The sequence below is a fragment of the Tribolium castaneum genome, chromosome 5 (assembly GCF_031307605.1).
Source record: "Tribolium castaneum strain GA2 chromosome 5, icTriCast1.1, whole genome shotgun sequence".
Taxonomy (NCBI): Eukaryota; Metazoa; Arthropoda; class Insecta; order Coleoptera; family Tenebrionidae; genus Tribolium; species Tribolium castaneum.
The window spans coordinates 7,017,209-7,030,456 of NC_087398.1; the positions used below are offsets into that span (position 1 = coordinate 7,017,209).

Below are 13,248 nucleotides of genomic sequence, written 5' to 3' on the forward strand. Positions count from 1 at the left end.
AGTCCTAGAACAATTTGCATTTGTACGTATTTCATGTTAGAGGATGAGATTTGCAACATGCAGCCAAATCTCTCGTCTTGTAATGTAGCAAATTAGTAAAAAATTTCTATTTATCCGCAAATTTATGTGAAGGAATAAGCGCCCTCTCCATCGTTTTTATATTAGCAAGGATTTGCTCCGGTAATGAGATGTCTTTCCAGAAAAAATCCAAGAACAATTTAAGCAAATTGTAGGTGTCTCATGGCGCAGGTGGTTATACTACGCTGTAATCTCGTCGTGTTCTTTCAAAGTCTTAAGCGTGTGACAAAAAAATCCTTTATTAAAATACTTTGCAACTGTCTCCTGGGATTCGCGTCTTGATCGTCCCTCTTCCGGGATCATTTTGTAATTTTCTGCTTAAGGCGATGTTTACTACAATTTAATACGGCTTTTGTTGGCCTCTTCCCTCTTTATTCACTCCGAATGAAAATCGTTATGTTTAGCTGGGGCGCGGAAGGAGTTAAAGTGCTCAAAACTGAGAAATACTAGTTTATTCGAAATGGAAAAACTGTATCAGTCGTCCATAAACCCCGATAAAACCCTTCCGGTTTAATGCACCCGGCAATAATAAAATTAGCAAGCCAAATGAATGGTCTTCAACGCTCCCATCACATTTTAGCCGAGCGATACAGTTTTAGTGTCCCGATAACCGCTTTATTCCTCCTCAGCTTAATTGGAGCCGCGGGCATATCGGATAAACAATAGCCTACAGAATAAGGGAGAGAATTTGTATAATACCCTATCCAGTCTTGTTTCAGGCGAGTTGAAGTGTCTTATCTTTCGAGCAATCCTTCTAGACAACAAAGTTTGTCGCCATTCATTCTGTCTCCAGGCTTACACGCCATCCGACAAGAATTCCACCCAACTCAACGCGAGTTAAAGCGGGCTTGACGTAGACGAAACCGTGTTATTCTCTCTGAATCCACCCCAGCATCAACAGAGCAGCATTGTGCTAATGTGACGTTGGCCTCATCGCTTCTACACTTGGCCGCTTTTCGTTTCCATTTTCCAAGGCTTTCCAACTTGCCGCGAACGCATATTTCATGCTCAAATGTGCTCCCAGGCAATTTGAAGATTATTCAACACAAAGTAGAGTTTTATGGGGAGCATAAAGCGTCAGGTTATTCCATATTTATGCGAACACTTTCCTAGAGGTGTAAAATAATGATTCGAATCGTAAAAGCGACGCTATTTCTCAACGCGAACACACCATTCCCACCCCCATCCACACAACTTCTACTATCAAAACCACACCACAACACACAATCAAAAAATCACACCGACTGTTTAGTACCGAACAGAAAATAGTCTAGTAAAGTAAAATTAAATTGTCCAGTTAATAAACTCTCAAAAAGAGATTATATTGGATCTAGAAGGATGTATTTAAACTAGAAATGTCATTTTAAGTTTTTTGGCACATTTTCAAAATGGTACATTTTCCAAAAAACTAGTATTGCCTTGTTGGCAATATCATAACTGAATTAAATAATTTTTATTATCTAGTTTCAAAATATTAAGGACTACTTTCGCAAATTGATTTTTAACCGAGAGGCTCATTAATTACTTTTAATAGTTATAAAGTATGTCAGGCGCTTAAAAAAGTAAATTATTCAGTGTTCCAGAATGTGCTTTAGGTATAAAGTCGAAAAAAAAATTTTTGAACAAACGATACCCTGGAAAGGTATGATAATCGTAGTCAAAATTACGCAAAAAACAAAAACTCAATAATATTTTTGCACATGTTTTGCCCTAAAGTTATTAGGTATATAAATATTAGGTATGATTTGTTAATATTGGGTCAATCTTCCTAAATTTTGTATTTTTTGCTTATAAAGGTTCAGTCAGCTGCGAGGTCTGGCAGGTCGCACACTGCCAATGTGGACACAAGCATAAAAAAAAACACCAGCCACGTATTTAAAACTACGACATTTACCAACCCCATGACCTTTTTGCGCTTTTGAATATCCTGGGACAGTTTCAACCGACTTTTCTCGTCTTTTTCATTGTAATTTTTAGAAATGTTAGCTGTCAAATTGAAAAAGTGCGCGCGCATGCGCTTTGAATTTCAACACGTGTCAATTCGTCATTGAACTTTTTGACTAATAAAAAGAGTTTTCATTCAATATTCCTTATTTATTTCCTGTCATTGCCTCAGTTTTGGTGTTTTTCATCTAGCAGATCGTCCAAGATTACCTGGGGAAGAAAAACTGATGTCAGACGCAACAAAGACAGACTCATCCTTTTATGAATGAACTTACAGCGCCTTAATGATTGTTGTAAAATTTGTAAGCATTTTGATTGGGCCCTTTAAGGTCGGCCATTAGAATTACGTAGAAAACCAATCACTTTAGATCCTTTGATTCATTGAAAAATTATATTTTTGGATATGATTGGTCCATTTAAGGTCGGCCATTAAAATGAAGTGAGAAACCAATCGCTTTGAATCTTTGAACTCATTCAATAATTTAATGTGAATGATTAAGTTTAAATTTGAAAGCAGTCAAAAAATAAACCACGTTTTAGAAACTACTTTCCTTAATGCTTCCCTAAGTCAAAATTTTAGTGAAAAAAATAAAAGCAGCTCATCTCAATTGTCCCATATTTAGTTTATTTATGGTTTACGTTTATTTAAAGTTTTGCCAAAAACATTTTTTTGGATTTTGGATTCACTTCTGGTCTTTGAACGCGTGATTATTGAATACCATAGATTCCTCAAGACATACATCACCGGTTTGTGTCTAAATTAATACAGAATTACAGAATTCTCGTATCTTGTACAAAAATTTTAACACAAGAGTACCGAAATAAATTACTATTTTCCACATGAACACTTTGTTTCACCCCAGAGATGATAGGCAAATACTATAAAGTCTAAGATAGTCATTTATATTTTGTATGAGTGATCGGGTTTGAAAATGATTAATTAAAACAAACCAAAAATATGTACATGTACATCACATTCTGTCAAAAAATGTTTAATTATCGTGACCTGAATCTCTTTCGAAATGATATAGGTAAGCAAATGGAAAATAAAACGGTACCTTCTTGGTCTCCAAGCCCGGAGGAGCAAAAAATTTGTTTCCAACAATTTGAGCGTTGACTAGACTATTTGGGGAGCTTTTATAATGCTGGGAAAGTCCCATATTTTTACTTTTTGTTGTGTTTTTGTCCCAGCGCTAGTGAAACATTTCCGCCACCCTCGAATATTGTGTCGCTCGTACGTTTTATTCGTGATAAATGTTTAAGGCATTCTCCGCGTCCGTGTCGTTGGAGTGGCATTATGAATAGTTGAGCAGACATAGATGGCAATGGTGTAGTGAAATATGTGTTTATTTTTAGTAAATCGAGTGGTAAAAGTGAAGTTGTTGAGGTCAAGTTTTCCGTCGTAGGAAATAATTCATAAGCAACACCTCCACCAGTCTGCGGAATAAATCGGAGACCCCTACGTAGGTTTGGTTGGTTGGTCGTAAACAGCAAACCAGTAGCGCGTATAGCGCGGTCATCGAGAAGCTGTGAATGGACAGTGTTCAGATGAAATGTGTTTAGTGCTGGCGGTTACCCGGAATGAGATGTCCACTGAATGATAGCGAGAGCTATAACAATTCATACAAGGAGATTGTTATTGCAGCCACCCCGGAGATCTAGATGCTATCTGCAGAGCGTTGGAGCACATTTTAGGAGTTTATGTCTCTCTGTTTCTGACCACTTACCATTCTCGGATCGTATATGGAAATAGCCACTCATAGTTATGCTTTACATTATAATGGAAGGCCGGACTTCGTCATATCCGAAACTAATGTAGCGGTCCGATAGGATCTCGCATTATTGGTTCTGGATCTGGAAGAAGTTCGAGTGGGGATGGCGTTTTGCGGTGGCGGCGCTGCTCCCGATTCCGGTCCTCCGGATGTCAATATCGCTGCACTCCATCCAATTACACGGTCGGCTGCATGAGGTCGCGACAGCTTCTCACTGCCAGCCACGTTGCTCCGCCACTTATTGCCCAATATTTATCACGCTCTGCGCCCTCTATCCGCTTACCCTATTCAACGTAGCCGGCACCCCATTCTTCAGCCCTTTTCGGCTTCTCCTATCGCGCGAGGAGCTACATTTGTCTCGCCTTCGTTACGCGTTTCGCCTTTTCCGATCAGATGAGGCGTTCGCTGAGAATTATGGCGGATGCGCCAGACTAGTTATTTTTTCGGCTGGTGCGTGAATAATTTCGGCGATATCCAATGAAGCTGTCATAAAACGGCGTCGAGCACAAACTTGACATGACGTTCTGACCTGATTCAATTTGCTCGCTAGCCCCAAGATTTGTTTTCCGTTCCATAAATCAGATTCCCGACAATCCCGATATCCATTATCGTTAGCCGTGTTAGCCTAATATCGTATAGATGTGATTGCCGGACGAACAACGCCGAGGGGACTCAAATATATCCAATTGTTTTTATAGGCCAGAAACGTGCCGCCCGATTTGATTGTAATTGCATACATTACATGCTAGCCAAGTCGGAACATGCTGCTGCTAACACAATTAAATCACACGTAGGGTGGTTCGTTTAATACTTTATAGCCTGGCTGCCGTACAACGCTCACTCGCCGATTATTCGATTGACAATACATATTTCCACCAAAACTATTATTACGATTACTTTATACTCCCAAGCCCGCACACCTAACAAGCTTATTGTTCGTCTGCGTAAATTTTAATGCGGACTACTTATAACTGTTTTTTTATCTAGTAGATGATGGAATTCCCTGTTTCCATGTTTATTGCAGTTTCTGAATATTGTAACCACCATCAAATAAATTTAATTAAAGGCAAGAATCCCTCTGTCTCGCATGTAAACGGCAAAAAGCCATTTGCCGTCACATATTTTATGTACTTTACGTCAACTGGCCAGGAGAGGGTCTATCAGTAGGGCGCAATAATTAATAATTTATTTGTCCATCTGGGTTCGAGGACACACATTTTTTTAAACTGATACTTATGCTAAATTTTCTGCTACCTTCGAATTCAAAGTTCGATTTTCTGTTTGGAATTGCCTTCGTCTTGTAAAAGACGTTTGTGTTGTTTTGGTAAAATTTTTTGAAAAACTTAAAATTGGTCAAATTTTGTGTTAACATCGTCATATCTTTCTTCTGGATAAAGCTAGAAACTTTATTTTTTTGCACAAGAGATCTCAATGATTGTAGATTCTAGCGAATAGACACAAGTTTTAGTTTAATTAAAATAAAAATAAAAAAAGTTCAATTTTTTTATTAACGTTTTTTTTTTGTGTAGTGAAATTTTCGAGATGCAATTTTTTTATTTTAGAAGATAGACATGTAAATAAGCAAGACCAAATAAAGCTAATACGCTAACACACTATAAAAAATGTTGATGGGAAAAAATTATCAAAGAACACCAATTTTTTTCAGTTTTCAGATTTTTTTCTGAATTAATTAAAGCACTTTTAAAGAATTTTAAAATACTTTTGCACCTATAGCTTACGTAGGTGAATGTATTCTGCAAATAACTTTCAAAAATCTTACAACGGCTGTAAGACTACAAGGAAAATGGCTAAAATTCACCGCTTTTTAACGTGGGTATTTTCCTTCTTAATAATGAAAACTTTTTCTCTTTGTTGTATGAATCGGTAAAAATAGAATTCCAGAACTGATGAACAACTATTATTTTACGCAAAGAAAGAATTTGAAATTTTCGCTTAATGATTTTTTATTTCAACAAATTAATTTTGCGATTATTTTTAAATTTGAAGCTTTTCTGGGCTATTTGGATGGAATTGTCACATACACCCAATAGAATTCAACGTCGTTTTGGCGTTATTTTCTTCACGACCCGCAAATAAAAGACGCTTAACTCATGAAGACATTTTATTAAAAAAATACTTAACAAAAAATAAAAAAGTTGGTACTTTTTGTGCTTTGTTCTAAAGCTGGCAGCAAGCCACTTCGTCATAGTGAAAAATCTATTTAGGAGGTTGTCATGCGACGTCCGTTGTATGAGCTGGACACATTAAAAGCCCACGTAGTGAAGAAACTGAAACGTTGGCATGGAACCTCTTGCTGGGAGTTACTAGTCCGACAGGACATAAACAATCGAGGTCCGTTGAAAGCGACAAGTGTGATCAGACTCCGCAGGAGAGCGCGCACTCCCCATGGCTACCAATAAAATAAAATGATTCAAGTTTTTTCGTCCCATTATTGTAAATTTACGAGTTATTGAAATTTATTCAAACTCCATGACGCATAATATAACCTTTCCTTCACAAACAGTCGAAAAAATCCGTCAATCGATCAAGCTAATCTGCATCTCTCAACCGTAATGGCATCTCTAAGTGGTCATTGTTGGGAAGCGCATCCTCCATTTACCTGCGAACCATCAACTATTTTATCTTAATGAAATCTTGGCGTGAAACCGAGTCGACTTTTTAATATGATAAATACCCGAAATGTAAATAGACTGTAACAAAGTTGCGTATATGAATGAGGACATCTCCCATTGTCTGATCGCTGTGCTTTCTGCCATCTGTCAAAGTGAAGAGCGATCGGTCATCACTGAGACCTCCGGCCGAGAATGGTCTATGTGTTGCACCCCTTGATTGTACCTTGATGGCACTATCGCTCGATTGATCGCCGCTCCAAAATGCTATACTCACAAGATTGATTTCGATGAGATCATAACCGTCACGCTACAAAAAATTCCTGACATGGCAAACACAATTGATAAGAACGTCAGCCGAATCAGAAGCCAATTTAAAAATATTCCAAAGGAACAACACCATTTGTTAAAACATTCACTTTCAAAAAATTTAAACACTCTAAACAGAACAGTAGCATTATAACATTAAAACACACATTCTTCCTTTTTTTGCTCTATTACGCTTAAAAGTAACGTGATATATTACCTATAATTATTATTTTGAACATTTTATGTTCGTAGGTCCTATAAATCAATAAATTTTAATAAAGCTTTTTTCACCAACTATTTATTGGTATAAAAAATACACAACTCGATAGTATGGATATTTTTGATATTATCATAATTTAAGTAAAAGTAAAAATTAATAAAACCAATTTAAAGAGACGGAAAAACATAATCATATATTAGATATTGGTGAATGTGCAGGTAAGCTACAACTGTTGCGAGAAAGTGATAGTTGACTGGAAGAACGACAAAAAATAATTTATTCTAGTAATTCAGTGTAAAAATTATTACCCACAACAGCTACAATAGTTAAAGCACTATGAGCCATTTCAAAGCAATTTGAATGATTCTTTCTTGTCAAAAATCGACGAAAACTAAGTGCTAAGAACGTAGTTATTTTCAGACAAAATATTTGAGCCATTTCAAAGCGATTTTGTCGTTTTCTACGCCAGGAATTGACGAAAGTCAAGTTAGTTGAAAATATTGAGGCGAAAATCATAGTTTTTGACCATTATAAGGCGATTTGAGCTATTTCTGACAGTTGTATTATTTTTTGAGTAGAAATCAATTTAAACAAATAAACCGACAAACACTTCTTAGAGCCTTCATGAATTATTTTTCTCAAAGAAAGAAGAGGATAGTGAATAAAAGTCCTGTTGTAGCATAGTTATAGAATATTTTTAGGAGGATTTTGCAAGCGGTGCCGATTTGTCATCACAATAAATCCTAAAATAAACAGTCTTTGGTTACCCTAATGAAATCACTTTTGTGAAAAACATAGAGACTATAAATGTTGGTGAAAGTAAACGTAAACGCAGTAATCATAAAACTGTGATAAAATAGAATATTTTTAAAACGTAAACATTCTAATTTATTTTCAGTGTTTGACAGGAGTTAAACAGTATTAAATTTTCTTCAATATGATTACGGTTTGCATTGCCTAACGTGCTACTTGTTAAAGTAGTCATTCTTGCATAAAATTTAATTTTCATAGTGTATACGCGACTGATTCCTAACAAGACGCAAATCATTTAGGTGTCTGTTACACTGTTATTTTTTATTTGAGGTAACTTTAGGTGTAAACACGGCATTCACGAAAATGTTTGCGGTTTTCCGTGCATTTGAATTGGTAATTTTAAAGAGCCTAACCACCGGCTGAAGTCGTTAAAATGGCGTATTTCGAGAATCTGAAAACTCGAAATTCTGAGGTTAACCGTCCCCATTGTTGGTCCCTGCAAACAAACCGCAAGTTGTGAATGTGTGGCAACTACCCATCCGTCATGCGGTTATGACAGCTGTCATTGTCCTCGTCACCAAATGAGGAGATTGTGTAATTGACACCAAACTCTAACACCATGAGTGTCATTACGAAAGCCGGCTGATCTTTTTGTATGGGCAACAAAAGTGTCATCCCCTGACATGCGTTAAACTGTTTGCCGATTTTGTCAAAAGCACAATTAAAGCCGACTGTGCACACCTACGGCACGGCCGCAGTAAATTCCGAATTTATTTGATCGTTCTGACAATGCCCGCCTCAAGTATCACGACAATTATAATAAACAAATTATAGTCCCCATAAATCACATTATTTTCAAGCTGTTAAAGAACTCGTTTATGGGGGAACCGGTCAATATTTCGTCTGTCGGGTGGACACTTGGAGCTACTGCTCATTCATGGATTACTAGTTATGGCCACATTCTTGAATCCAGCCCCAACACTTTATTTTACTCAATGGAATTCCTGCTTAATTGATTTTTGGTAGTGGCCATAAAGTTTAGGAAATATTACTTCCACTCGACGGATTAGCGGCCAGTCCACCAAACTTGCCCTTGTCTACATTGTCCATTCAAGCCGTAAATTACACTTTATGTTGTCATCGACGAAAATATTTACACAGACTGATAAAAAAACAACACGTTAAATGGCTGAAAATGGCATTCAGTTATTTTAATTTCTTCAGTTATGACCCTCCAAAGTCCACATGTGTAGTTTCAACACTGGAGGAAACAGCTAATAACAATTATTAACTCGGCGGGACGTAATGAAAACATTTTTACGAATGGTAATTCTGGAAATGTCTAAGTTATGACTATTTCTACATATTCCCCGGTTTTGGAAATATGTGGTTTTGGTGAAAGCTGCATGAATAAACAAGTTATAAAAACCAGAGTATTATTGGTGATGAAATCTGTCAACTACGAGTTTTACTGAAAATTTGGAATTTTACAATTGCTGCTAACTTATCACGCCATCAGTTCAAGAAATTGTGAACTGTACCCTTTACGCCTTAGGTTGTTTTCCTTTAGTTTTCAGTTTCATATAATTGTTTGAAAGTATTATTAGTACATTTCGAAATAAAACGCAACAAAGTATCAGTCGAATATATTTATTTTAATGAAAGGTCAGTTGTGCTTACAATAATTATCACGTAAATTTTTAAAAAAGTACAAAAAATTATAAAACAATTAACATCACATTTAAAATCGTACAATTTATCAAACCTAAACACGTTAAAAAGGCACCTGTTGTGGAGGAAACGGCGAGAAAAACATAGTTGACGGAGTTAACGTGGCATTCAGAAAACTATGATTAGAAGAGTCAAAAGCTCCCACTGGCGTTGCAAAATTGCTGGGTGAAAAATTCGGCGGGAAAAACATCTGCGGCATCATCTGAGGTGTTGTGATTGGAGCGATTGGTGTAACATTAGCACACAGCAGATTTGGAGCACTTGGGGTTAAAGTATTTGAAGATTTCCTCAAATGTCCTTCTCCACTAGTGGGCGCAAAATTGGGATAGTTTTGCGTCAGCTGGAAAACCGGGGAATTTGTGGCATGAGGACTGATTACAATGAACGGAACGTTTGGTTGTTGCTTTTTGGGAGCAATATCAATTTTCCTGTGCCTCGTTTGCTCGATGTCAAAAACCGTTTTCCCCAAATAGTTTTTCGCTGATACGTCCGCGTTCAATAACATTAACTTTTTCATCGCCTTGTTGTTGGCTAAAGCGGCGGCAAACATAACCGGAGTGATTGCTACAATAAATAAATCAACGACATTGCAAAAAATGCGCTTTTTACCTGTGAAAGGTGTGGCAGCGTTCGGCTCAAAATGGCGCTCCAGCAAGTACTTGAAAATGTGGTCATGTCCGAATAAAAGAGCCAAAGAAACCGGAGAAAGGGTTTTTTGCAAACTTTGTCTTGAGACGCCCCCACACAGGAGGTGGTTTAGCAGGCGCTCCACCATGTCAAGGTCGCCACTGGCCACGCTCATCGCAAACACATTCATGCCTACAATTTTGCATGGGATTTCGGTTTTTGTGATTGAATTCTTACCAAAATTATTTTTTTTACTGGTGTCTGCCCCATGACACAGAAGCAAGTCCACTGCTTTGGCATTCGCGTTTCTGACCGCCATCATCAGCGGAGTCCAACCAAGATAATTCTCTGGGTCAAGTTTCTGTTTTTTCGCCACTATTTTCTCAATTTCTTCCAAATTGCCCAAAGCCGCAGCGTAATGAAGCTTGGTATTTTTGTCATCGTCAACTACAACCACTTTATTTTTTCTTATAAATTCTTCGTTTGAGGCCATCTTCAATACTGAATTCCTTCGCTCTTCTCTCACAACTATCATGTAGGAGTTTTTGTCAGTGATAACTTCTTTGGTACACCAACTTTAATTTTGCCCGCCAATGACTAGTTCGACAATTCTCAACTCTAACACAATTTTACACAACTCAAATTGAAAATCCTAAAGCATACTTTGACTTTAGCATAAATATTACCAGTCTTACAAAAAAATTAGAAAAAGTAATTTATAGTCAAGTGTGTAGCTGAGCCGTGTCTGAGAGAATAGTTACCAATAAACAATCAAGATATTGAAAAAATTATAGTACTATTACAGCTCTGGAAAAAATTCTTAATGACTGTTTTAAAGCTTTGGATAAAGGTGAAACCACCCAACACTGTCGGATTTTTTAATTTTTTTTATTCATATCTGACAAATTGAAAACAAATTGTTACTATAGGCACTTCACAATCAAGAGCAAGTTATATCCGGTGTTCCACAAGACTCAATTTTGGGACCTCTTCTATTTTTAATTTTCAGTGCTGAGATCTTTGGACTTTGAATTCGTAAATTACGTAAATGCCCATGCTTTTGCAGATGACACGCAGTTATATTATCATTTTGACTCTAATGATGTGGAAGGAGCTTGCAATTTTATTAATCAAAATTTAAATGTTTTTTTTCAAGCGATGCTTTTATGCGAGCAAATGTCTGTTATTTTCACAAAATACACAAAAATAAATTTGAAAATCAATCTCAAAATTGGTAATACAATAATAAGTGTCTCCAATAACGCAAAAATCTTCGAATTATTTCGAATATTTTGAACTTCGAAAAAAAAAGGAAATTATTAGTGTTTTCTGACCTTAACTATGGTCTTATTGTCTTTAGGTTATTCTTGTAAATATTGACATAAAAATACAAAATTTTTGTGCTCGTTTTATTTATAAATTAAGAAAATTTTAACATAAACAGCAAAAAATAAAAGAACTTGCTTTGCTGCCGGTGAACCAAATATATAGTTATTTTTCGTCAATGTTTATCTATGTATAAAATATACGTTACTGCTTCACCACCCTACTTCTGTGAACTAGCTCATTCAAGAAAAAGTTGCCATCAAGTTTCTGTGCGTAATATTGCTGATCTTTCTCAGTGCCCAAGTTTAAAACAGTAATATTTGAAAGATCACTCTCTTACAAAATATAATACCTAAAGTTATACAATTACTGCCGTTTACTTAAAGAAAACCTTTCGGTAAAAAATTTTTGCAATAAAATAAAAGCATATTTTTCTAATTTCTAGTTTTTTTTCAAAAATTTTTTAGCTTTTAGCATTTTCTTCTTGCTTTATTTTGTAATTTTTTTTTCATGTTTTTTTATTTTAGTACAGTGTAATTTTTGTAAAGTTTATTTCGTTTATTTATTAATTTATTTATTCTTTTGTTCATTTACTTCTTAGTTAAGTTCGAATAGCAACTGCTAGACTTTGCCTCACGAGTTGTAATATTTACAATTTAAATAGACGGTTATTATTATTATTATTATTATTATTATTATTATTATTATTAAAGTATGTTTTAACTAAGTAAGTGATTGTCTATTGGTTCATTTCAAAACCAAAATATATTGAAAGTTCTAGCTCTATTTTGCTTTTTTCAATTTCTAAAAGCGCTAGTTGATCGGAGAATTTACCATGACATGACGAGGCAAAGTTCCCATGCCTCCCCAAGAAACATGATCATGTAAAGTACAAATTCAATTGCCCTGTTAAGTGTGTTATTTCCCGCATCGTCGAAAAGGGCCTCCATGCACGAGGGGCACTCTGAAGAATGCTCCAACTTGAGTTATACGAGCACATCCTATCCCAATCCCCCATAATTGTGGAATCAGTGACAAGCAGATTAGCTGGGCGAGGCGGCTAGAAATCCCTCGACACTCACCGACAGTGGAGTTGGCAGCCACGTGTGCCGTTTGATTGGGCCGTAAGTAACGTTCGTCAGTGCGGATTACAGACGGTTTCACGCGTCACTAGTACATAATCTGCTTAGCTCTGACATTGATAAGGATGAATGGTGCGCTAGTTACTAGTCATCCTCGTTCAGGATTCGTATCTACAGCGTCTTGCTCAAAAGACGGAATAGGCCCGTCGCCAGGGACCGCTCCAGGATAACACCCCTGTTTCGGCCTCATTTTCTAATTGCTTTACAGAAAGGGATAATGCGATTAATCACTGGATTTTGAACACGTTGCCGGATTGACAAATTAACGACTTTCCTTCAAGCACCAAGCTGTTTGCTGCCTGCTCCTTCCACGACCACTACATTAAGTAAAAACGCTACAATACGTGAAGAAGTACAAAATTTGGTAACTTGAATCGAATCCTGTCACCAGATGTAAATCATCCAACAATCGATTTTATTAAACTCGATATTTTCGGTCCGAAAGCGCTTTGTTGGGGACGTTATGGCGTCCTCTTAAAATGCGATAAAACAAAAATGTTGTAAAGTTGGAGAAATAAAGCGATCTTTTCACAAAGCAGACAGATCTTCGACACAGAGCTGGGACTCTTATATAAAACTGCGAGATTACCATTTCAATTCAAGATGTACCATAAAATTGTTAGTTAATATGAGTAGGTCGGCTGCATCTCCAGGAACGAGCATTTAATCCTATGATTGATGATAGCGAGTTAGGACGGCCATAAGTCGATCCGACG

At 36.6% G+C, this 13,248-nt stretch overlaps 1 protein-coding gene and 1 long non-coding RNA gene across 2 annotated transcripts; both read right to left on the reverse strand.

Annotated features, from left to right (window-relative positions):
* Positions 1-3,206: 3,206 nt before the first annotated feature.
* LOC135266360 (uncharacterized) lies at positions 3,207-4,482 on the reverse strand. The gene is made up of 3 exons (XR_010334369.1): positions 3,750-4,482; positions 3,599-3,691; positions 3,207-3,549 (listed from the first exon to the last, which is right to left on the reverse strand). It is a non-coding gene; the product is annotated as an uncharacterized LOC135266360 (long non-coding RNA).
* Positions 4,483-9,340: 4,858 nt separating this feature from the next.
* On the reverse strand, positions 9,341-10,606 carry LOC661322 (ankyrin repeat and SAM domain-containing protein 6). The gene is made up of 3 exons (XM_008195474.3): positions 10,302-10,606; positions 10,047-10,256; positions 9,341-10,001 (listed from the first exon to the last, which is right to left on the reverse strand). Exons 1-3 carry the CDS (start codon positions 10,597-10,599, stop codon positions 9,481-9,483), a joined length of 1,029 nt encoding a protein of 342 aa, XP_008193696.3. The 5' UTR covers positions 10,600-10,606; the 3' UTR covers positions 9,341-9,480.
* Between the last annotated feature and the right edge of the window lie 2,642 nt (positions 10,607-13,248).